The sequence below is a fragment of the Vollenhovia emeryi genome, unplaced genomic scaffold, assembly GCF_000949405.1.
Source record: "Vollenhovia emeryi isolate VEMERY1.0 unplaced genomic scaffold, V.emery_V1.0 DF939146.1, whole genome shotgun sequence".
Classification (NCBI taxonomy): Eukaryota; Metazoa; Arthropoda; class Insecta; order Hymenoptera; family Formicidae; genus Vollenhovia; species Vollenhovia emeryi.
Window position 1 is genome coordinate 1,040,739 of NW_011967220.1, and position 23,031 is coordinate 1,063,769.

Below are 23,031 nucleotides of genomic sequence, written 5' to 3' on the forward strand. Positions count from 1 at the left end.
GAGAGGGGGAGAGAGAGAGAGAGAGAGAGAGAGAGAGAGAGAGAGAGAGAGAAAGAAAGAAAGAAAAGATGCGTGTGCATATATGTGGAAAGAGGATGAGAGAGATCGTACTCTTATCGGGCTTCTCGTCAGTTTGGTGTAGGGACGTTGCGAGATTAGAACGACCCCGAGAGAGCAGCCCGGAGAGTCGACGAACCGGCCTCTGATTGGGCGATGTCGAGTCAACGCTCCGCTTAGAGGGTGCAGGGTGGGAGAAGAGGGGAGGGAGAAGGTGGACTGGGAGAGGACACCGCGCATCAATCGAGGTCACTGGGGACCGGGAGGAGGCCAGGCCATTGCCCGCGCGTCTTGCTTTTGAGGTTAGCCAACAGTCGGCACAAGCGCAATTAGAAAATATCCAGCCGAGGATAGATACGATTTTATTTTATGATATAGGCTTTCCTTCGTCAACTTTCGGGCGTCGCTCTATTCTTTTCGCTAAAACTGAATCCACTGATGTGAAAATCCTGAAATAGCTACTCCTGGCGGCAGCTTTCGCTTCAGCGTCTTTAATAATGCCAGCTCTGGACGAATCTTGAATAATGCTGATTTAAGAACGCGGATTCCGAAATACTTTTTCATCCAGAGGCGTTAAAGTTCAGAAGTTGTGCGAAGTGAAAAATTCGGGAGAGACATGAAATGCAAAATGCAGCATCGCATGGAAAATCGAAATAAATCTTCCAGATTGGTGACGGTCATTTTTATACGCAAACGTATTTTCGCGCTTTAAATAAAGCGTTCGTAGCGCGTACATCTAACAGTCACTATAATCAACGATCCGCCCCGTATGCGCGCCGCATGCGGTAGGTCAGTGCTCCGGAGATGATAATAATGATGCACCGAGCGGCGAGAGGATGACCACTCGCGAAGAAACGGTGAAAGCATTCTAGCAGCGAGAGTGATCACGGTCCAGCGATGCAGCTAGCTGGTACTTTCTCCATGTATAGCGAAGACAGTCGGGTCGAGGAGCGAGGATGAGAAAGGAGGGACGCAGAGAGAGAGAGAGAGAGAGAGAGAGAGAGGGGGGAGACAGGGACAAAAAGAGGGTGAGAGAAAAAGAGACAGAGGGAGAAAAGAGAGATTGCGGCGAGAGGGACTCGTGAGTAGGTAGTTTACTGCCGTAATTCACTATCGTGTACGGTTACGTAACGAAGCCTATGCCGGCGAGAATTCTCAGCCGATGATAGGCCAATGGTGGCACGTACGTTCATACGTACATACATACGTCACCGAGGTACCACCGCTACCGCCGTCGTCGTCGTCGTCGTCGTTGTCGTCGTCGTCGCCGTCGCTCGCTCGCCCGTTCGCTCTCTCGCGAAGTCACGCGTCACGCATGTCTCTCTCTCGTATGTGCGCGTACATGCAAGCGGTTCGGCCAATCTTCAACGCGCCGACGAGACACCGTCGGCTGTGTTGGTGACCTTCGCTGGTGGATGTAGGTGGGGAGGCTTAGTCGTCGAATAGCTAAACCGGGGTGGGAGAGGTACCGGGTAGTGGGGCAGGTGGGGAGACCCAGTTGAAGTTCGTTGAACCGGCCCGTCGGCGATTGGCCACACGAGTCGCGGAGTTCACCAACGGCTCTACTTGGCGAACGGTGAGACAGGGAGAGGGACGGAGGGGGTCGGACTGCTCGGTTAATTTCATCTTGCCCCAGTTACGGGGCAGGCAGGGTGAACGAACTAGCCTCGCGCCAAGGCCCCGTCGACCCACTTTCCTGTCGATGTCGGGAGAGAACGAGACGGCAGATCGCGAGCGCGCGATTCGCCAAGAGGGAGGAGAGGCGCAACAGAGGAGCGAAAGAAATAAATGAAAGGGGGGGGACTGCGAAGAGAGAGAGAGAGAGAGAGAGAGAGAAAAAGAAAGAGAGAATAGCGAGAGGAGGAAACGCCCGCGCGCGTGTATGCGTGAAGGAGAGGGTGGGAGGCTCTAGAGAGGTTCTCGCACTATCTAGGCTAGTGCCGACACCGCGGACAAGAGGGTGTACGTGTGTATGAGTATAGCCAGACGGGGTGGAGTGGGGAGGGGCGGTGGGGGGGTGGTGGGAGGAGGACGGGAGAAGAGGGAGGTAGAAAGAGACGGAGAAAAATTGCCGGAGCGCCGAGTGGAAGGCCGCCGACCGAGGGCAACGAACTCGGCCTCGTCCCGGGCCCCGCGACCTACATTCCTGCCCGCGCTGGAAAGTGAAAACGCCTCTTTCTCCATTCCTTCCTATATGAATAGCGATCCCGCGCGTGTGTACGTGCGTTACGTTAGGAATGTTTCCGCGAGTCCGTTAGGTGTACTAACCGTTATTATTTCCTATGGACGGCGCCGTGATATAGCGTGCTGGAGCATCGCCCGGGGGCGAACTCTCCCTTTCGTCTGGGTCTTTCCACTCACCGGCCAGGACGCATCCCAAGAGGTTCTCGCTGTCCTGCGGACCGGTACCGCGATAACAGCCCCGCGCCGATTGCTCCTTGTCATTCTCGTGCGGCTCGCCCGACGGTGAGAGGATGTCCGAGGCCGAGGGTGGTTGCTCCTCCGCCGCGGTACCGCGTGGCTTGACCTTCTGCACAGTCATCGCCCAGCACCGGGATAAAGCCGCGAGTTGCACCCTTGATTGTCGCCGCGCTATATCTCCGCGACGCGCGTCTCCCTCTGACGCGTCCACCCGAACGTAAACAACGTACGGTCGAAGCACATGCCACGCCGCGGGGACATGCGAGCGACGCGCGAGACTGTCCCGTTCTCACTTGACAGCGATCAGAGCGGCAAGTCCCCGAAAATCCCACTTTGGCGAACCCGCTTGACGGTGGTAGCCACGCACTTGTCGGCCGCGATCTCTTGGCGATCGACCCGATCTGATCGGCGATCGCGATCGAGGGTCCGGGATAGAGTTCGATCACTGTTCTCTTCTGCTAGGAGATACTCCACCGATTGTCACCGACGCGCGCCCTGTATTGTCGCGCGTCACACCGTAGCTGTCGGCGCGACCGCGTGGCCTGTACCTTGCAAATCAGCGCTGGTCCGTTGATTAGTTGGTGTGTGCTGTGTGTGCCGTGCGATGCAGTACGCGAGTGAGTTCTTCGCGGCGTGGTGTGCCGTCGCACCGTGGCGCCTGCGCGCCGAGCCGCCGGGATCACCGAAGTGCCACCGCCGCGCGTCTACCCCGCGCGCTCGATCGCTCGCTCGCTCTCAAGAATTAGCTTTTCATCCGGCCCGAGGGATCGGAGTTCCGTTTTTAAAAACAAAGGACCACCCGAAATCGGCCCCAGCCCGGACGAGCCTGTATTTTCCTTCGCCGCGCGAAAACATTTTATTTTCGAAAATCGAGAGTCGCCGCAATTATTTTCACGCGCGTTGAAACGCGTCGTCGTTAACTCTCCGTGGGTACATATTTCTCGTTGATATTTTTCGAAGGTTCGTCATATATTGATCGATTAGCAACCCGCATTCTCATAGTTTACATCTACGTTTATTCAAAATGCCATGTTGTCCCACGATTATGTGATTTTCAGGATGAACTTTAAGAGAAAATTCTCTCCGTGTAGATTGACATGTATTTGCAGGCTGAAGAACTCCAATGTGATTCGCAGGCTTCGATCAATTTTTAATTGATGTTAACAACCGTCTCAAGGAATATTAATCATGTTCAATGAATCTACAGCACGCAGATGTTAATGCTTAATTGTTCTCGGGGCAACTGGACGTGGTCGATCTTATCGAATCGAGATTAAACCACAATCCTCGGGACAGAACCGCTTTATTCGTACGGCCAATTGGCACGGTTGACCCGTCATTAGGATCAAGGATCTCAGCAAACATTCGACCTAGGTTTTATTGTGCCCCGACGATTCACCAAATTCGCTGCATTGTCCACTTAGCGACATAACGAAGGCTCGCTTTAAACTTCGCTAACGATATTAAAGCGACTGCACTCTTTCATCAGTTTTTTCATGCACGATTCCTCGAGTTTCGTAACAGTTCTTGTAAAATGTTACCTTTGCATGCGTCTACATTTAAACCAATTTGGAAGATCGGTAATTCAAGAGCTAACGAAGCGAGAACTGTTATGTTTCTTTAAATACGGGCGATCATGCGGATTACAGTTGCGCCCCGGAAAAGTGCGTACACTGAAAAAAATTTCTGGTTGAATACGGACGAATCAGATAATTCCTTTAGGATTTACCAGAATTTCTGTAGGATTACAGGAATTCTGGTAAATCCTAAAGGAATTATCTGGTTCGTCCATATTCAACCAGAAATTTTTTTCAGTGTACTTATCGGCTAAAAAATTCAGACCTCTCGTTAAAATGTTCCATTTGAAAATGCGCCGGAGGGTTGGTCTTGTTACGGCCCTGCGAACGTGGTATACAATCGGGGAATATAGCGTGTTCCCCTGCCAAGTTGTCGTTGACTCACCAACACTTAGAGAGTGAAAGCCGTTTAAACCCTTGGCACTAACGGATACGCGTGTGTGCGCGCAGCATGAACACGTGGGTTACATCTACGGAAAATACAAGTTGAATCAGGTGAGTGGTGGGACCGAGGCGAACAACGGTGCACGGACGCCAGCGTAATCTAAACGCAGTCGAGGCCTAACCTACCCCAACTGTGGCCTGTAAATACAATTACGTCGTGCTCCGGAATATGTAACAGGAATATTCTCCGTTACATTAAAAGGGCTCGCGCTTTTAAGATCAATCACGTCGACGTTCCTCCATCGACGAACCGAGAAGTAAAATTCTTCGCGTTCGAAACACAGAGTTTACCCGTTCTTTCAAAAGCTATTTAATTGGCGATTGCCATCGTTTTAAGATTGTATTATGCAAAATTGTCTTTGATCCATTCTTCGATTTCTTGAAAAGGCTGATACAATGTCCAAGAATATCACCATGAAAAAGTATATATCCCAAAATATAATATATAATATAATATATCAATGTATATATAAAATATAAGAATGCATATAACTAAGTCATTTTTTGCCGCCTATGATATAGAAGAAATGTAAGAAGATACTATATATCTACGTGAAATATGCAAAATATATTTTTAATACTTAATCTAATATGTAAAATATATGCCTGCATATATGACGTTAAATCATTTTTTGCAGTTTAAAATATATGATGAGTAGAGAAGGTATATTTTTACTGTACTCAAGAATATATATACAAATATTTTCTATCTATACAACTATATATACAAACATGTATATATGTATATGCAATTTATATAACATATTTTTAAATATATTTTTACATGTATATTTTTTCATGGGGATATAGGAAGTAAATCGCGAACGGTATCAAATGTACAATTAAAAGCGCTATGACTATAATTAACGCATACACGCAATTAAAATGATAAATGAGTTAACATCCAATTCCGACGTGATTTATGCCTTTATGCTCAAAAGCGGCTGCCTATCAGTTGATACACGAGTATCATTATTTAGCATTACTGTTTCTTAAAAGAAAGACTTCTATGTGCTCTTAATCAAGCTGTACGAATACAAAGCTTCGTGCATTAGTAACTAATGAAATATAAGAAGAAGTTCGCTGCAAAACTGTTGTTTAGCTGAAACCGGCAGATTTATCTATAAACGAGGTCCGCGTATCGGTGGCGGGAGACGATTTTATTCCCGTGCAGGCCTACTTGCACGCAGACAATGGACAGGGCTGAGATATGCAGCCGGTCGGAATAGATGTCTATGCAATGTCAAGCCGCCTGGCGGAGTTTGCGTGGGACACTTTCCGCGTTGCAATAGCTGCCCACCGTCCGCAAGAAATTTTTCAGGTGCAGCTCGCGCCGTTTGATTCGCGCGCGAGATAATGTCCTAGAAGTAAACCTGTAATTACGAAACAGTCCACTCCCACGTGCGATGCTTATTGAGAAAGTGCATAGATGTTTGAATATCTCGCGCCGATTACTGATTTAAAACTAGCTTCCTTTCTATCCGTTTTACGAAGCCCCCGGAGCGGGCAGGCCGTAGTACCACGGCGGACATTTTTATCATCTCTATCACCCACAATTTGTCCCACGCTATGCATTTGCAATGTGTATTGCGGACACACATATACCGCGAGCCTGTCGTGCTGCCAACCCTCGTACTGTCCCCGAGAAAGAACGGGAAACAGATAAGAGCGTGATTGGTGAATTTAAGTATATGTTTCTATTTCTAACGAGCAACTTCCAAAATTATCCTGGGGTATCAATAAACGTATGAATGCAAGTATGTTTCCATCAGGGTTGGTAAGTAAAGCCAACGGCACACGGCACTATTTTTCCTACTGAATTGCTTACGAGAGCCAATCAGGACGCGGAGTTTTAGATCAGGTGACGTAAAGCCAAACCCTGATTGACTCTCGTAAACAATCCAGTAGGAAAAATAGTATCGTGTGCTGTTGGCTCAACTCCGTTACTTGTAACGAAGTTACAGTTACAGTTACTTTTTTGGTAACTCTAACTTAACTTCGTTACTTTTCCTTTGTCTACAACTGCAACTTAACTCAGTTACCTTTTTTTCAATAACTAGTAACTAATTTAATAGTTACATTAATAGCTACTTTATATATTTTGTAAACCTCCACTGATTGCGTTAGGCCTTGCATTTGCACGTAATTGCACGCTTTATAATTCGACTGCAGATTTGATATTTCTATTTTCATTGCAAGAAAGTAACTGCAAAGTGACGATTCGTTACTTTTCAGAATTGGTAACGTGTAGCTGTAACTAGATACTTTTATACAGTAACTTTCCCAACCCTGGTTTTCACGCGAAAGATATGCGAATCGAATTAAGGAATTTAAAAGACGCTCGTTCTCTTTGGCGCTAACAGAATCCAAATTTTCCAGTAGAATCCTTCCTACGTGCCACTCGCATTGTAACGCCTCGTAAATCTCGAAATAAGAACGAAGAATCGTCGATTGTTTAATTAGCAGCCAATATCTGGCACAGAATGTGGGTAACTGGGACTCGCACTTCTTTCGCAACGTAGCTATAAGAGTGTAGGCTACCGAGGTAGGTTGACTGGAACGATTAGGTCGGGAAAGTCTACCTACATCCAAACTTGGACACGAGACGAGATGGAAACGCACGATCGACGAGCGATTTTGCGTGGATTTCGCGCCAATTATTTTTCGGCAGTGGCGAAGTAAGCTTCAGTTGCGCTCGATATGATTCAACCGATTCAAAAATCAATTCTTACAACGTAAATGCGAACAGTCTTTCTCTCCACCGAGAAATACGCTTACTTTTTAAAGAGTAAATCTATAAATATATAACAATGCGTAGCATACCTGTAGCTATCTGTGGACTATGTCTTGTAACTTTCATCGAAGACTGTTTCTCAAAGACTATTTCTATCACCTTTCCCGCTCCTTTTCGCGTTCTTCGCGATCGACATTGTTCGGCCTACAATTTTCCGTTGCACAATCCGTGCTATTCTCAATCAACAATGAGATACAAGCACGCACGAGCACACACACATAGCCGCGCGGATGCCGTAGCGCAAACAACAGTTTGACCAAGCAAGCTCTCGGCATGAATCTGCAGACTTGGGAAGAGCTGACCGATGCACATTCCATCATCGATTTGTTAGTCTATTACATCTGCGCGTACAGAGTGTTAAACAATCTAACATTCTCGAAACTGCAGGTTCTATACTCTCGATCTGCTCCATTTAATTAATAGACGAAGACTCGCTCTCGCCAAATTGTACAAAATCAATCTGACGTTACAAATGAAATACAAACATATAGTAAAGTTTATTTGAAGCAGCCATTAAGCGAATAAAAAGTGTTTAATCAATTTCGCGAGAGCGACAATATGTCCCAATAATTTACAAAGCGCATCCACGTAATCATAACGTAGTCTTTAAATTCCGTAATGTGTCTAATTGGATTTCCATTGAAATTCTATTCGCCTTTAAATAGCGCGCGTTCCTGAGCTTCAAATAGATCGAGCGTGGCCCAAGCTTGCTGCATGGTCAAACGACTCTTGTTGCCGGACGCGAAAAGGCGACGCTAGAATCGAGAGAACCGGCCCGTTGCCGAACGCGCCGAGGAGAAAACAGAAGAGGTAAAGAAATTCTCAGAGAGATAGATAGATAGGATATGTCTCGGGCCTAAACTAGGCCGAAAGTGCAGAAAGCCAGACGTCGTAACTTCTCCAACGTAATGCGTTAGCAGGCGTTACGTTATACCAGACGTTACGCTACCGGATAGTCGCCAGTTAGATAAAGTTCCTTCACCCTGGCTGTCAACGGCGCGCTGCCATGCCGCGCTGTCGTAAGTGCGTTTTCACTCGTAACGATCCGACCGTGCCGCGCCGCGCCGTTTATCGATCGATCGAATCGCGGATTTATGCGACTGTCGAAATGCTGTACCAGCCAGTTTCGGTTGCACGACGGTAGTGGCACTATCATTACGCCTGCCAATCTGTTCCGCTGATAAAAAAAAAAGCGGCCGCCCTAGGTGGCCCGGATGATGTAGTAACGCTTGTTAATTGTGATACAGACGCGGATAAGATGCATTTCGCGAAAGCCCGATCGAGCTGCTCGGCTACGAACCGGCGCGACGATCGACGAAAGTTGAACGTTTCTTTGAGAGCGTTACGAGATTGCTATTACGAGAGTGATCTCTGAGGATCGCGAAACAACGGCGGTTCTTCGTAATTTTGTCTTTGCGATAAAGGTTTCGCACACAACAATTTTATTTGATACGCGCCATTAGTATCCCCTGTCGTACACAAATATAAAATTTCCATTCTACTTTTTTAATTGCACTTCGTTATTTTATTCCTGTTATTCCGCTGCTCGTTATTCCGCTTTTGTTTTATCTTCGCATCTGCCTCGGACATCTAATCCCGGCTATTAATGTCAGTAGCGTGTGGCGTTGTCATTAAGAAGCGAATAGTAACGCGACATTATTACCTCGTAATACTTATAACGTTACACTTAATTTCAAACGCATGAAGTCCTTTCACTGCGCGCATAACGGTCTTCACGCGTTGCAATCGCCACGCGCACGCCTGCGCAACAATAATAGCTATTTAAACCTATCCTAGAATTATTCATGCGAGAGATACATGATAAACTCTTCGAAAATATGCTTTAGATTCTTCTGAAAGGGCAGTGGAAAATATACCGGAGTGTTTCTGAAACGCTTATAAATTTATTTGTATTTTATTTAAAACTTTATCAGAGACACACACACACACACACACACACACAGACAGTAAAATCCAAATCAGTGATATCATTCTAACAGAGAAGGCGAAAAAATGTTTGCGCGAAACATTAAATCGAGCTGCTGTCTATAAGGATCTTTGTCAGGTATGAGAGCGTCGACGAAAATGTAGCGATACGCTAATGATTTCGTCAACCCTATTAGTCGCCGTATTTATACCCGCGTGCAGTGTCTTATATTAGATACGGTCAAAGTGCAACGTCCTCCGTTCTCCGTCGTCGAGGTCGATCGCGCCAGCCGAGAGCGCGGCGTTGGAATATTCAGAGGCGGGTCACACAGAATATCTTTGCTCGCTGCGAAGCACAATAAAATCTGAATGTAAGACGCACAAGTGGATTACATTACCGCGGCAAAATATTTCTAATAAATTTAAATACAACTGTGCGAAGGCCTCGGAAACGAGAAGTAAGTCAAGTGCACTTTTTGCCGTAATAGCCTATCGGTATAAGAAGTCTTAGAAGTAACGTTTGACGCGGGGAGAAAGGTAATACGTTAGTTCGTTAGGCGCGTTTCATTCTCGCAACAATTGCGCGGCCATACATGAGCGCGATCGTTTCTGCGCCGTCGAGAGGAGCTCGCGGAAAAGAAAAAAAAACCAAATCTAGATAAAAGAATTTCGCAGCACCACCGAGTATCCGGTCAACTCTCAGAAGTCTCGCGAAACCTCGCCTCTGATCGGCGATCTTCGACTTCGCGGGGGTGAATGTCCGCCCACTAGGACAGGCTGCATCGAAATTGCATACGCGGTTCATTCGTCACGGAACGCAGTCGTGCGCAGGTAAACATGATCTGCCTGAGCAATTGATCGCCCGCCTCTTCTCGGCGAGATTCACACCGCTGGGCCGGTGACCCTTTGCTATTTTTGCGCCCGCAGACTTCGCTAATGTGCACCGCTTGAATTCCGCGAATATCCCCGTTGCTTTTAATATAGTAGATATCGAAGTGACGATTGAATGTAACGAAGCGCGGTTGATCTCGTCGCTAAGTGACGATATCCGAAACGCTGAGATTAATTAGCGGACACAATTATTTGCGAGGAAATTATAAATTATTTATCTTCCCAGGGGAATCTTGTTAAAATCGACCAAACTGACAGAAATGACGTTTATTTTAGTCGCTATTGTGCTTGGTCGATCTTTAAAAAAATTCTCTTTGGTTGACTACCACTGGCGACAAAAAGCTACTCAAATTGTTATTTATCTTCCCTCGATTCGTTTTCCGGAGCGGAGGTAATGCCGTTTAGTAGTTTCTAATATTTTAATAGTTTCACCGCCGGAAGTGGGCAGAGAACGAATTTAAAGCGCGAGCGTGCGGGGAAAAGCTCGTTCTGATACATCAGCGGTTGCGACACGTCGCGACGGTCTGCCAGGGATTGTTGGAGCGGATTAAGGTATGCCGAGGACCAATATAAGCGTAACCCATTCGCTCGACGGCGATATGGCGCGCAAGCCGCCGCCTAACTCATCGATTTCACCATAGATATTTCTCCATAGATCATACGCTAGATTGCGGCTAGTAATATTCCACCATCAAGATATCGGTGGATTTATGACGGTTCATTAATTTGCAAATTGTTATTCTGGCTTTTATTAATATATATTCCACTTTGTGCCAAACAAATATATTTTTCAATCGTATAACTGCAAGTGAATACTTTTAATGGTTTTTTTTTTCATTCTGCGCGCGATGCGCAGAGATTAAATGTTTCGTGAAAAATTGTGAAATATTGTCAAAATATTTTGCACCTGGAGCAAACGCAACGAGAGTGGAATATGAAGAGAATGAGATTAAGCAAGACGGGTCTCGCTTGGACGAAGGAGTTAATCCGCAACATGTATGTGGAGCACAGTAGGAAAAAGGGACGGCTGGTTTCTGTATTGAAAATTGCTGAATCGTTCATAAATCAAATGCCGCGCGCGAGAATTATGATTGCCAGTCGCAGGGATTTGCAAAAGTCGCGTTTTTAATCATCGGTTGCGCGCACTTAAAATCATAATCTTTCAGAGAGCGCGGCATTCTTTTTCCTTAATGAAACGCGATTCGTTCGCGTTCATTCAAGATATCGCACGTCGTTGAAATTTTAATCAAGCCAGAGGGGACCGCGCGCGTACTTCGAGCTGCGAAAAGCGAAGTCGGAGAAAGGATACGGTCGCTCGCAACAATTGCCTCGCGATCCTAAGAGTTTCCAAATGACAAATGGTTGCACTTTGTACAACGCCACACCCGCTCAAGGGGATTAAACTGACGCTAATGCGACCGATGTGTAGTTTGAGACGCGCGCGCGGAGATACGCAAGCAAATGCTCGGCGGCGCGGCGCCCGCTCTCCGGGTAAATTATACGTCAAGCATAAGTGACGCGTAAATTCTAGTGTAATCTCGGTAGAGGAAAAAACGTATCTCAATTACGTTTCGTCACGATCGCCTTCCTCTCCCGCGCCTTCCGATAATTATATGCTAAACTGGACAAGTGGAATTCTATCGTCGCCTGCGTGCTCGTTATGAAAATTAAAGCCCTACGAATTTCAATTTATAGAATTTCACGGTAACATAATCGCGCGTTATTAATGAGCTTCCATGATAACGCAAGGTGTAATTTGTTTGTTTAATTTTTTTCACCCGCGCGGTATAATTTATATAAATAAAGAACAAGGCCTACAGATATCACACCGATGCAATTCATTTAATCTCTTTACGTCACCGACAAATAGATTCTCCTATCTAATGCCTCCGTCTTAAGTATGTGAACAAACGCAAGGATTGTTCGCCAATCCGTAAATGCAAACGCGGGCAGATCGCAGCGATCTATGCTGAAGATTCTCTCGGGACGAGCGTGCCCGCGCGCGAGCATCTGCAGTGAATGCATCTTTGCACTTGACGTACATGACACGCGATTCCGCGGTGGCACAGAGACCGAGAGTTCACGGCGGTACATTGTTCCACTGGCAGAAGGTTCTCTTCACCCTTCACCGCGGTTCCACGATCAAGCGATCGCGCACGACGATCGTCTCCGCGAGGCAGGGCGAGTCTTTTTGTTCAATACGGACTTGTACCGTACGACAAGGACCGCGGTGGATGAGCGAGTTTAACTGAGAAATTAGGCGACGTTTAATCCTTCGAGAATCAATTTTCTTTTTCGAAAGCCGCGAAGCTTCAATTGAAAGGCTCGAGTTCTCAGGTCCTCAAGATTCGCTTGCTCTTTCGAATTCCTCGGAGTTTACTAGTGAATCGTAGAATATTTCAGAGGTTCTCGGATTACTTGGAATTCCATGGGGGGTCTTGGTATATTCGAAAGTTTCAAATCTAAGGATAAATATCATCGATAAGATGACAGCGGGACGATAATTTCTTAGTCTCTTTGTGGTCAAGACGGTCGCTTCTCGGAGTACCTGGCTGACCTAGAGCATTATACATTAGATGATATATCGGATTTCCGAGGCTGCACTCGGCGGCCTCCCACGTTCTGGAGACGTAACCCAACCTAGCCTAGAAACGGCTAGACGAAAAGCGTACTCGGCGCGGAGAGACCGAGGGTACGACCTCGGCGGGCCATCGGCCTGGCACACGGTGACCTCCCTCGATCTAGGGCGCTGCAACCGTGCTCTGACGTCATCTTCGCTCACTCACTCAACCAGCCGAGTCAACCTGTGCATTCAGCTGCGCGATGCATGCTTTCTCGAGTATCGCCGTATAGCCGCGTGTGCATCAGCAAATCGTCTGATTAGAGATGAGGAAAAGAACAATGGGAAGAATGACGTCGCCTGGCGGTTACCTTCTAGCTCGAATCATCTACATTTCGCGCTAAGCACGCATTAAGCCTCGAGATAAAGAAGTGTATCTAATGTTTTCATTAAAAAGCGACAAGGAAGAATTCCTTAAACCTGTTAAACGAATGCAACCTATCTATTTTACCGTCGTTAACTAGATATATAAAACTTAGTTCTTTCGTAGATGAAAGACAAGTGAAAGCTTCCGTTTAATAACAGAGGAAAGTCCTTTATTACGAGATAGGTTTCTAATACGAGACAGCAGGCTGTGAACACCCGAATCGATCTAACAATGAATTTTCCACTAAATAGATTTCGCTTCAAGGGCAATAAATTCATGGTGGAATCAACTGACGGTGCCTATTAATTTAACAGAAACCCTGCTATCCCATATTAGGGTCCTACCTCATAATAAGGGACTGTTCTTTATTAATAATTATAAAAATATGGATAACTGTGTCTCAGATACGTAGGGAGGGTCAGTGGGAAGAAAGCGATTTGGTGTGAGAGTGCCTTAAGGACGACGGTTAGAACAGATCATTCCGTTGACCGACACTCGGTGCGTTGCCCGATCGGCCTTCGAAATCGGGGGCGCATATTCCATTTGCGATTAAGGGGTTTGAAAGGACATCGGACACAGACGCACATGGACGGACGTCATCGACAATGATAATGCGAAGGCGAAAGACAACTTTCGCGCCGTGGCGCGGCTCGCGTTGCCGCACAAGCGTGACTCGCGGAAAAAAAAATGCAAACTTCTTTCTTTCCGCACAGTTTTTCAGCCCTACTTTTCAGTCTCGGCCTCGGTGTCGCCATTGATTTATTCGGACACTCGCGTCCCTGTCGAGTCGTTACTCTGTCACGGCATATTTGTCGCGTAATATATTTACACCACCCAGCCACGTTGTGTATTCATGAGAACTATTCGTAGCGCCGAGTTATCGTGGAACGAGGAGTGGAGGTGCGCGAGGAAGGGATGGGGGAGGAAGAGAGAAGGACAAATATCATAGATCCGCGTGCTCATCGCGCAATTAACGCACGGCGGCCTAATATCTACTTTTAGACGACTTAATTGCCGCCCGCGGGTTCCGTTCAACGCGGCTTCGCGTGTCGCATTTCGCTCTCCGGATCGCGTAAAACGGCAAGTTAGATTGCATGCGATGCGTAACCATAATGTCGCCGACACTCCGCCTCGGAACGGCGTAATCCGTTGAAAGCCACTGGCCAGGACAAGGTCTTGCCGAGAGTGCATTGCGCCCCGATGGCAAGGCGGGCAAGAGCTCTGCTCCATACAAGGAGAAACGAATGTATGTGTGTGTGTGTGTGCATATACGTGTGCTAAATTGATTCCATCCTGTCTTCCCCGCCTTCTTTCTCTCCTTCTTTCTTTCGGGTTATTCACGAACGGTCGAAAACTGTCCCCTCGTGCGAAGACACTCTCTCCCAACGGAACCTCCCCCTTTTTTCCCCTCGCGTTTATCTCGCATCTCCTTATCTCTATCTTTCTTTTTCGCTCCTGTTATCTCCCGCTCGTTCTGTCCGACTCTCAGTGCCGCTGTCGCTGTCGCCGTTCCTCTTTCGGATCCACGAGACTGCTAGCGAACGTCCCCATTTCCGAAGGCCGTGTGCGGACGACGAACCACCGCCGTCGAGGACGGGGTGAGCGGCTTGGCCGCGCAGCTCGCTTTTGCGCCTTAGGGTGCTTTCACAGCCTCGCTGCACCAATAGACGAACGGTGGCTTTTTTTCCCCCCTCGAAACTCGCGCCGTTCGAAACTATTTCTTCATTATTCCGCAGAACCACGAGAAATCCTGGAACTGCCAAATTTTCAAAACCCGCTGACGTTGAGATTTTATTCTTAAATCACTAGCGTTTTACTAATAAAACAATGGCAGTGATAAATTTGGAAAGTTAATACTCCGTTGCAATGTGCCTAGAAAATCTATAAAAGTTTACTTTATGGACGCATCACGAAAGCGCGTCACGAAGAAGACTATAATATCTATGTATAACATGTGCGTGTATGTTGCTACAGCGTCAGATATAAAGAATTATACGTTTGAAGAATGATTTATTGCAGATAGATACTTTCTTGCCGGAGTTTGAAAGCTCAATTATGGCGGTAAAAATATTGAAATATCGATAAAATATATACTTGTGCCATTCTATACTGGAATAATTCCAGAGCGTTCGTCGTAATGACCTGTTATTATATTTGTGTTGTGCCGCAGAATGAAAGCAATGACCGATAACGAGAATAATAAACGATATCTGCAATATTGTAACTCAAGGCGGCATTCAACACCCAGGGTGAAATTTCATAATGGAAATTCTCGATTTTTCTAGCGAGAGTACACGGCGGCTCCTTACAATAGAGACAATAGCGATTCAACAGCCTGACGAATTATATTCGTTAAACTCGAAATATTTAGACATCTCGCTTGCTCTCCGCGGAACAAAGATTTGATCGCAGAACGAACCGTGGTTTTCTCATAGAGTCAATACACTGTACAAAGTTTCGCTCCTGTATCCCCGGATTTATGCGTGACTGCGCGAACGCGTAAGGCGAGCAGCATTTAATGAGTTGTCCCATGTGATATTCATTTCTTCGTGCGCTATCTAAGTAGCAGTTTTACCAATAAGATTGGACTCCCGCGATCAGGTCTGCGTGCCTGCATTCAGCCGCTAATGAATTTCACAACACTGCCGTTTCACGACTACGAACCGCTTCGCCTGTCCGTGGGCGGATTTATCCTTGGTGCTTTCTAGCGCAGATGGAGCTCAAACGATGCATTGAACAGAATCCGTTCACGTACAACGCTCCAGAAGCGATAAATGTTTACGGTATTCATTTTCTCGTTTGGCGCCTGAGAGACCGCGGACGTCCGCGCGTCGAGCGGGGACTCGGAAAATCCGAGGGAACGCCTTAAAGATGCGAGATCTCCAAGTCCGATGATGGATCGAGGTGATCTACATCGCGCTGATACCGACGCCGGTAATTGCGGTCGCGCCGCGAAATTAATAATTCTATCGCCACTCCGAGATTACATTCTTAGAAATTCAGTGTGGTGTAACAAACACGCACACGCGGACTCGAAAGTTCCTGATTTCGTAACGCCGTGAACGGACCCGAGTTCGACGTCCGCGCTACGCTCCGGCATGAATTCGCCGTTTCATAATAGTCGATCGGGCACCACGAATCTATCCTTCACCAACTGCGAAAGCCGGTGTGAGCCACTTCTGAGTCGAACCTCGGCCTACGACAATCAAACTTTTTTCGACGAACGACTTCCGCTTGTCTTGACGATAGTGACTCGTTCGATAAACGCTCGAGCAAGGGAAACAAGAGCACTCGGAGCCCTTTCACTGTGAGATTAATAGGATTTATCCGAAAAAAAGGGCAGACCGATCGGTAGAAGCGAACCATTATATCGCGATTTCATTGCACTACTTTTTTTTTTAATCAAAGAAGAATCATTTCGTTTAAATTTGATGGTCCCTAGAGCCCTAAATTGACTTTCAGGGCACCACCTGTTTCGTTTTTCGATAATCATATTCGCCCACGTATTTGCATAGAAATTTCCACGAATCCGTTTGTGTGACGCCACTCTTGCAATGAAAGTGTTCGCAAAATCGAGCGCGGAGCGAAATTCTCCGCTAATTCTCGCGAGCGAAACGGGTCGGGCTTGTATCGAGCCGAGCGACAACGACAGTGCGTTATTAGAGGCGTTTGATGACGCAAAATGCGGAGGACGGAGAGGATGGGGTATGAGGAGAGGAGAGCAGGAACAGAGAGAGAAAGAGAGACTTGCCAGGTCGTTGTTCTCTCGCGTTAGTGGGACACTTTCGGCGTTACTGGCACGCATCGCGCATACGTACGTACGCTGCTCTTCGCACTTTCCTTCGGCCTGCACCGAACTGACTAACTCCCGACACAGCAATTAATCCATCTCGATCGGGCTATGGCAATTAATTAAACGACCCGGCCTTAATTTAACGCGGGCTGCAAGTGACCGAACATCCGGGGACTTTTGTCCCGAGCATCTCGGATTGATTCGGGATGAAACATGGCGATGGACTCGAAAGCGGTAGCGGGTATCCTGGGACAAAAATTTTTGCAAACAAAATCAAAGTTCAGCCCGTTTGAAAATCCCTGACGATCCTCGATACATCCATTCGTCCGTACGTTGCATGAACGTACACATGGTACACGGGCTGATACATACGGATCGACTCGCGTGTGTTGATACGCTCGCCTTTCGTATACGCGGTGTGTCAGTGCGCCGGCCTAGATTCTCGCGGGTTCAACACTCGCTATCGAGGTGACTGCTGCTCGCTCTCGGCTTGCTCAACGCAACCCAACGACCGAATAAGCTCCCACCGAGCGCAGCCACTGTTCGTGAAACGGTGTCCAACAGGACCTCCTCGCTGTGCTAACGGCGATCACTCGTGGTATCGTCAGAAAGTAAATGTTTCAAGGTCTGGGAGACTTTGGAGAGACTGAATGAGAGAGACAGAGAGAGAGAGAGAGAGAGAGAAAGAGAGAGAGAGAGAGAGAGAGAGAGAGAGAGAGAGAGAGAGAGAGAGAGAGATCCACAAAATTCAATTTTAGAAACATATAATTATTTGTTACGATCCATGTCGTTGTTTAACTAAGAGTGTAAATTAACGCGGAGCTTTTTGATAAATAACTAAATTTTGGTAAATAGCTAAAGTCTCGTTCCTAATCAGAATTTAATCCATCGAAAGCATCCTCACTGAATAGCTGAATAGCGAAAGAATTGAAATTTCGGTCCGAGCCCGCACCGACTGTAATGTCAACTGTAACGAGGCATCGCCGTGGGGTGAGGTCTTTTGAGATACGTCTCGGGGCATTCGAGAAATTTCTGAGAGCCGAAGCGAAACTGAACTACAGTTACCGGACTCGATTGCTCAACACGGAGGCCGGGGTAACTCCTCGTGGTGCAGCGACCGTTCGAGGACGCGTTTCAAGCAGTTCAGCGCGTGCTGCCCGCCTACTTTTACTTTCGCGCGCCGGGCACCGCGTTCCGACCGTCGTAACGGGGCTGCAGGGAGCTATCGATCCTTGATCAGATCGATAAGAGGTGGGGAAGCATGATGAATTTTAAGTTCTTCCGATAATGGGTGCGGGAAGACGTGATTTTGCCCGCTCGCGATGGCGGCCACGGCAACGTTCAACGTCGCAGAGACCTGAACGCTGCCTTGAAAAAATTAATACTCGGGCGGCTCCTGTGCATAAATCTGTATCTTACACTATGGTGAAAATGCTAAAAGTGAGTAGCCTTGTCTCTCTCTCCCCCTCTCTCTCTCTCTTTCTAATCGTCCCCTTAGAAAGAGACAAAGTCGCTCACTTTTAGCATTTTTACTGTATTGCAATAGTTGTATGTAAAATGTTAAAGATACAGAATTGACTCCCTGAATCTAAATGCACGTTCCTAAACTCATTAAAAAATAGTGTTGCAACCGTTCTGTCCATCACTGTACATAACTTTAGAAGGATGAACGCTGTCAACGTATCCTTGTTGTTTCACGATAAACGTGAATCATCGATTTCTCCACTTGTCACTCTGTTTCTTAAGAATAAAGGTTCTTAGGGAGAAACACGTATCACTGTACATAACTTTAGAAGGATGGACGCTGCTAACGTATCCTCGTTGTTTTACGAAAACGTGAATCATCGGAGATTTCTTCGCTTGTCACTCCGTTTCTTAAGAATAAAGGTTCTTAGGGAGAATCGATGAAACTCTCTGGACGGTTCCCGCAGGTCTCCTAGCACCACCGCTCGCATCAATTCGACATAAGCTCTGAATATGAAAATAAGAAATCACCGAGTGCCGATCGACTCGCTCAGTTATGTCACTCTACATATCGTTCCTTATGCAATTGGAAGTGACGAAATTGGGAAGTAAAGTTTTATTACCTAACAAGAACAACGAACAACGCGAGAGAGTAGTCGACTGTGATTGCAGTAGTTGCACAATTTCCGGGATAGAATCCCGTAAGATTAGGCCACGTTATAGATTTACGCAGAGCACGATTTGAATACATATCTGTTACGCGTCTCGGTAGTTCGATTAGCTTGCGTTTCCTCATCGATCGGTGTGCCATTCCGCGATTTGTGTCTATTTTCTAAATTTCCGCGCCTATTTCCTCGCGTTAAGGCAACGCGTCGCACACGCGATGGATCGGATTTACGCTGGACAGTTTGTTTCCCCCGCGACATCGATCTCGGTAAAATCATTTCGATTTACATAACGGGTTTGATTAACGAGACCGCTCTTCGCGACATGGCGAAACTTTAACCGAATCTATAGTTAGATCGCCCGACCCGCCGGGTCCTCGATTATGCGCGGATCCGGAGGCTAATGATCATTAGAGCATCTTGACTGCTCAGAATGTTGCAAGTAATTGTTCCGCTACGCGCGATACACGCCGTGTTCAGCAACACACACTCGTCCGTCGTGTCTTGCGGCTTAAAATCGGGCCGCGCGGTCGCTTACGTTCTGCCGTTTTCACCGCGAAAGCGAAAGAGAGTGAAAGCGCTTCATGAAGTACATTAACCTAATGAGGGAGTGGCATCTTTGAGAAATTGCGCGGCTCGATTGCAGCTCGGAGTCAAATTTGCTCGCCCAGTGACCCAACAAATCTGCGACGGGAAGAGGTAACGGTACTTGCGCGCGACACTTTGTCAGCTTCGTTTACCGCTCCGATGATTGCGGGAACGGGAATGTAATAATTAAAAAAAATCCGTCGTCCACCCTAAGGGAGGGAGGTCCAGGTTCAAACCCTGGCTGTGGGAAACTTTTCGCAATACATTTAAAAATTAAAATCATTTGTACGCCAACATCCTGTCTTGTATCCTTTATTCCTTCGAATTATGATTTTACGTCAGAGCCTTATGCATTCTATTGTTAAAAAAAAGCAATCTTCCACACGTAAGAACGTATGAGAGATTTCGGGAAATGTATACGTCTCGCTCGCGTCGCGTCGCATTGACAAAGTGTCGCGGCGGTGAGAGCGTTTCGATGATTGCCGATGATTGCGAAGCTTTGAACGAGAATGAAAGTAAAAAAAAAAATCCGGCCGGTTGAGAGTCGCTGGCTAGTGTGTAATAGTTTCGATCGAAAGGAGGTTACGGAGTGACTGAACTTTGACTTCGCTCGTGTGCGAGAATCGGTTACGTGCACGCATACGTACGCAGGCACGTTTAGCAAATACCATCGCAAGCCTGAACAAACCAGCCGGCGCACTGGCATCGTGTGCACACCAGTGCGTCGGAATCTATACGGTTGATCGGCGAACCACTCGAGTCGCCACGTGTCGTGAGTAATTGCACGTATTGCATTACGCGTAAGATTCGCAGATGCATCCTGCAAATCGAGTCTGCATCAGGTCTGCCTCGGGACGTCTGAGATTCACCTGTCGCGTGGGGATTAAGTTGATGTCAATACGAAACGTGCGGCAGGCACACGTAGCGCATCAACGATATGACGAAGTCTTGATAACGTAACGTGTGTCTTAAATGTTTACTTAAAAAAAAGGAATAGCTGTTTAATAATAATAAATGCTTCGGGATAGCATAAGTGAGGATTACTTTTTTACGCTCTTAGGAGTTGATACGCTCTTCTGATAACATTCGAATATTTATAAGAATTAATGTATCAAGTTTTTGATTGACTGATGCTGTTGTTGTTTAAACAAAGCTCGTTAGCCCTTTCCAAAAGATTTAAAGCGGGAGGTAGAAAAAGCTTCAAAAAGCCCCAAAGAACAGTCGATATGTCTCACTTGTACTTGAAAACTAAAAAGGAGAGGGGGAGAAAGAGAGAGATTGTGCAAAGTGAAAATTCTACCGCGCTTCACGTCAACTTTCACGTTATTAGCTGGGTGCCGTTTAGAGAAGTTGCACTAGTGCCTATAAGAATGTTAGTATCACAGTGATTGAAAGAAAGGGAAACTTCACACACATACTGAGCTGCGTCATTCATTCTGTCTAATTGGCATTACCCATTTTAAACACCAGCTACTCCCAAATGTGAAACAAGAAATTAGTAGGAATTGGATAAGTCCATTACATAACTGTTACATGCAAACGTTTATAACTCAGACAGTTACGAGTTTTACGTTTAATCTTTTAATATTTCTTTAAAACTATGTGCACATTATTAAAATATTTTTTAATAACGCAATATGCATATTCATACGCCCAAACACACATACACACACAGGCAAACGCCAGATTTTGCTTATTAAAACTTTGCAGTGTATCTCAATTTGACAAATGTTAAAGTCAAGACTCAATATCTCGCGCCTTAATTATCGCTGGAGTTGCATTATGCCTATCATGAAAGTTGATGTGATTTGAATAATTGGCCGCGCATTATACGTTACAACTTGCCTCGTGATCGCGGGATAGCAGATCTATTAAGGGCCGTACGCTAGCTAAAATGAGACTCGCACACGCGCGGCACATAGTATGCCGTTACCACACAATTTGCAGCGATGCAATTGCACAACATGCTTTTGCGGTAAGGATACTTAATCTGACTGTCTATCCTCTCACTTCGTCAACAATACGGAAAGAGCGCGGCGTGAGGGTGCGTTGACCTGAGTGCGCGAAAGAAATTACCGTGACTTGTTTGTTTATAATGTTCCTCGGGCGAAGTGTAACTTACGTAGAATCGAATGGAAGATTTCGATAAAGCTAAATTGAACTTTTTGTACAAGTTTTGATGGATGGACTCCATTTTCGAAGCCAACGGTACCTTCAATCTTTTTCAAGCGATTCCATCTACTACATGAAGAACCGTTTTCTGATAAAGAAAATTAATAAATAAATGGAAGAAAATAATAATCATCATTTGTCGAATCATATGATGCAACGCTTACAAACGCTCGTTCACTATTTGTAATTAAAGGAAAATGCATCAATTTTGATACATAATTTTATAATTCGAGGATTCAGATAAATCGGAGAAATAGTTATATTTTTGAATTTTGACTCGCTGGCTTTACATCCGTAAACAAAACAGCGACACGTCCATTTAAACAGTTCTCACTTGCGCGTGAGAATTGTCCGCGCGACTGGTAAGGATCAAGAGACACGTGTAATCAGACTGACATGAAGTCAGTCAAGTAGGTAACTTCTGTATCGGGCAGATCACTCTCCCTCGACGGGTCCGGTCGACCTAGTAGGTGGCAGTACAGTTCAGACCCCGCAAAGGGAGGAGAAAACGCGTGAGAAGCTTGCCAGATCGCTCCGCTTTACAATACGTCCGATAGAGTCTGCTAGCATCGTATCGCTGGGCGACATCTGCTTTTCAGCGAGTCTACTACTGTTCGAACGCCGTTCATTTCGCACGCAGCAACAGGTTTCACGTGTACGCGCGCGTAAGCGCGGCCACGTGGTTTCTCCGTTTTCAATATGAGCGCGACATTAACGCAAGATAATTTTTATGCTCTACCGATAATCAGATCAAATCGAAGCCAACGCAAGCGCGAATGTCCGCGCGATAACGCAATTTATCGATGTTTCGATATCGATTATTAAAAAATTGTAATTTGTTTAAATCGATAATTTGGACGTCGGTTTATTTTCATCCGATCTATCGATCGGATACAGCGAATTGCAAATACAGGGTGTTACGTAATACCCGCCTCACCTCTTACTTACGGATAGAGCGGATTAGACTGAGTCGAAAAGTCCTCTACCATTTTGCAATTTTCGCGATAGTTAACGAGTTATTAATTATAAAAAATCGCTGTCTTAGCCCGGCCTACCACCCAATTCAGGCTCGCGGTGAGATGCGGCCGTCCCGCGATCGGCGTTGCTAGGCGCGCGGGGAGTTGTTTATTACACGTAGCCCTTGCGTCATAAACAATTCCCCGCGCGCCTAGCAACGCCGATCGCGGGACGGCCGCATCTCGCCGCGCGTTTGAATTGGGCGGTAGGCCGGGCTAAGACTGCAAGTTTTAAT

General features: G+C 46.4%; 1 protein-coding gene across 3 annotated transcripts in view; it reads right to left on the reverse strand.

Annotated features, from left to right (window-relative positions):
- LOC105566191 (nuclear hormone receptor E75) overlaps window positions 1-23,031 on the reverse strand; it is a 99,767-nt gene that overhangs the window by 54,726 nt on the left and 22,010 nt on the right. Inside the window, exon 1 of one of the 3 annotated variants that reach the window (XM_012019996.1) lies at window positions 2,326-3,068. The exons of 1 other annotated variant lie outside the window; for it this stretch is intronic. In XM_012019996.1, coding sequence (XP_011875386.1) covers window positions 2,326-2,599 — 274 coding nt within the window. In that variant the 5' untranslated portion in view covers window positions 2,600-3,068. Of the gene's footprint in view, window positions 1-2,325; window positions 3,069-23,031 lie in introns of those variants that run through there. One more of the 3 variants, XM_012019999.1, reaches the window with a different exon arrangement.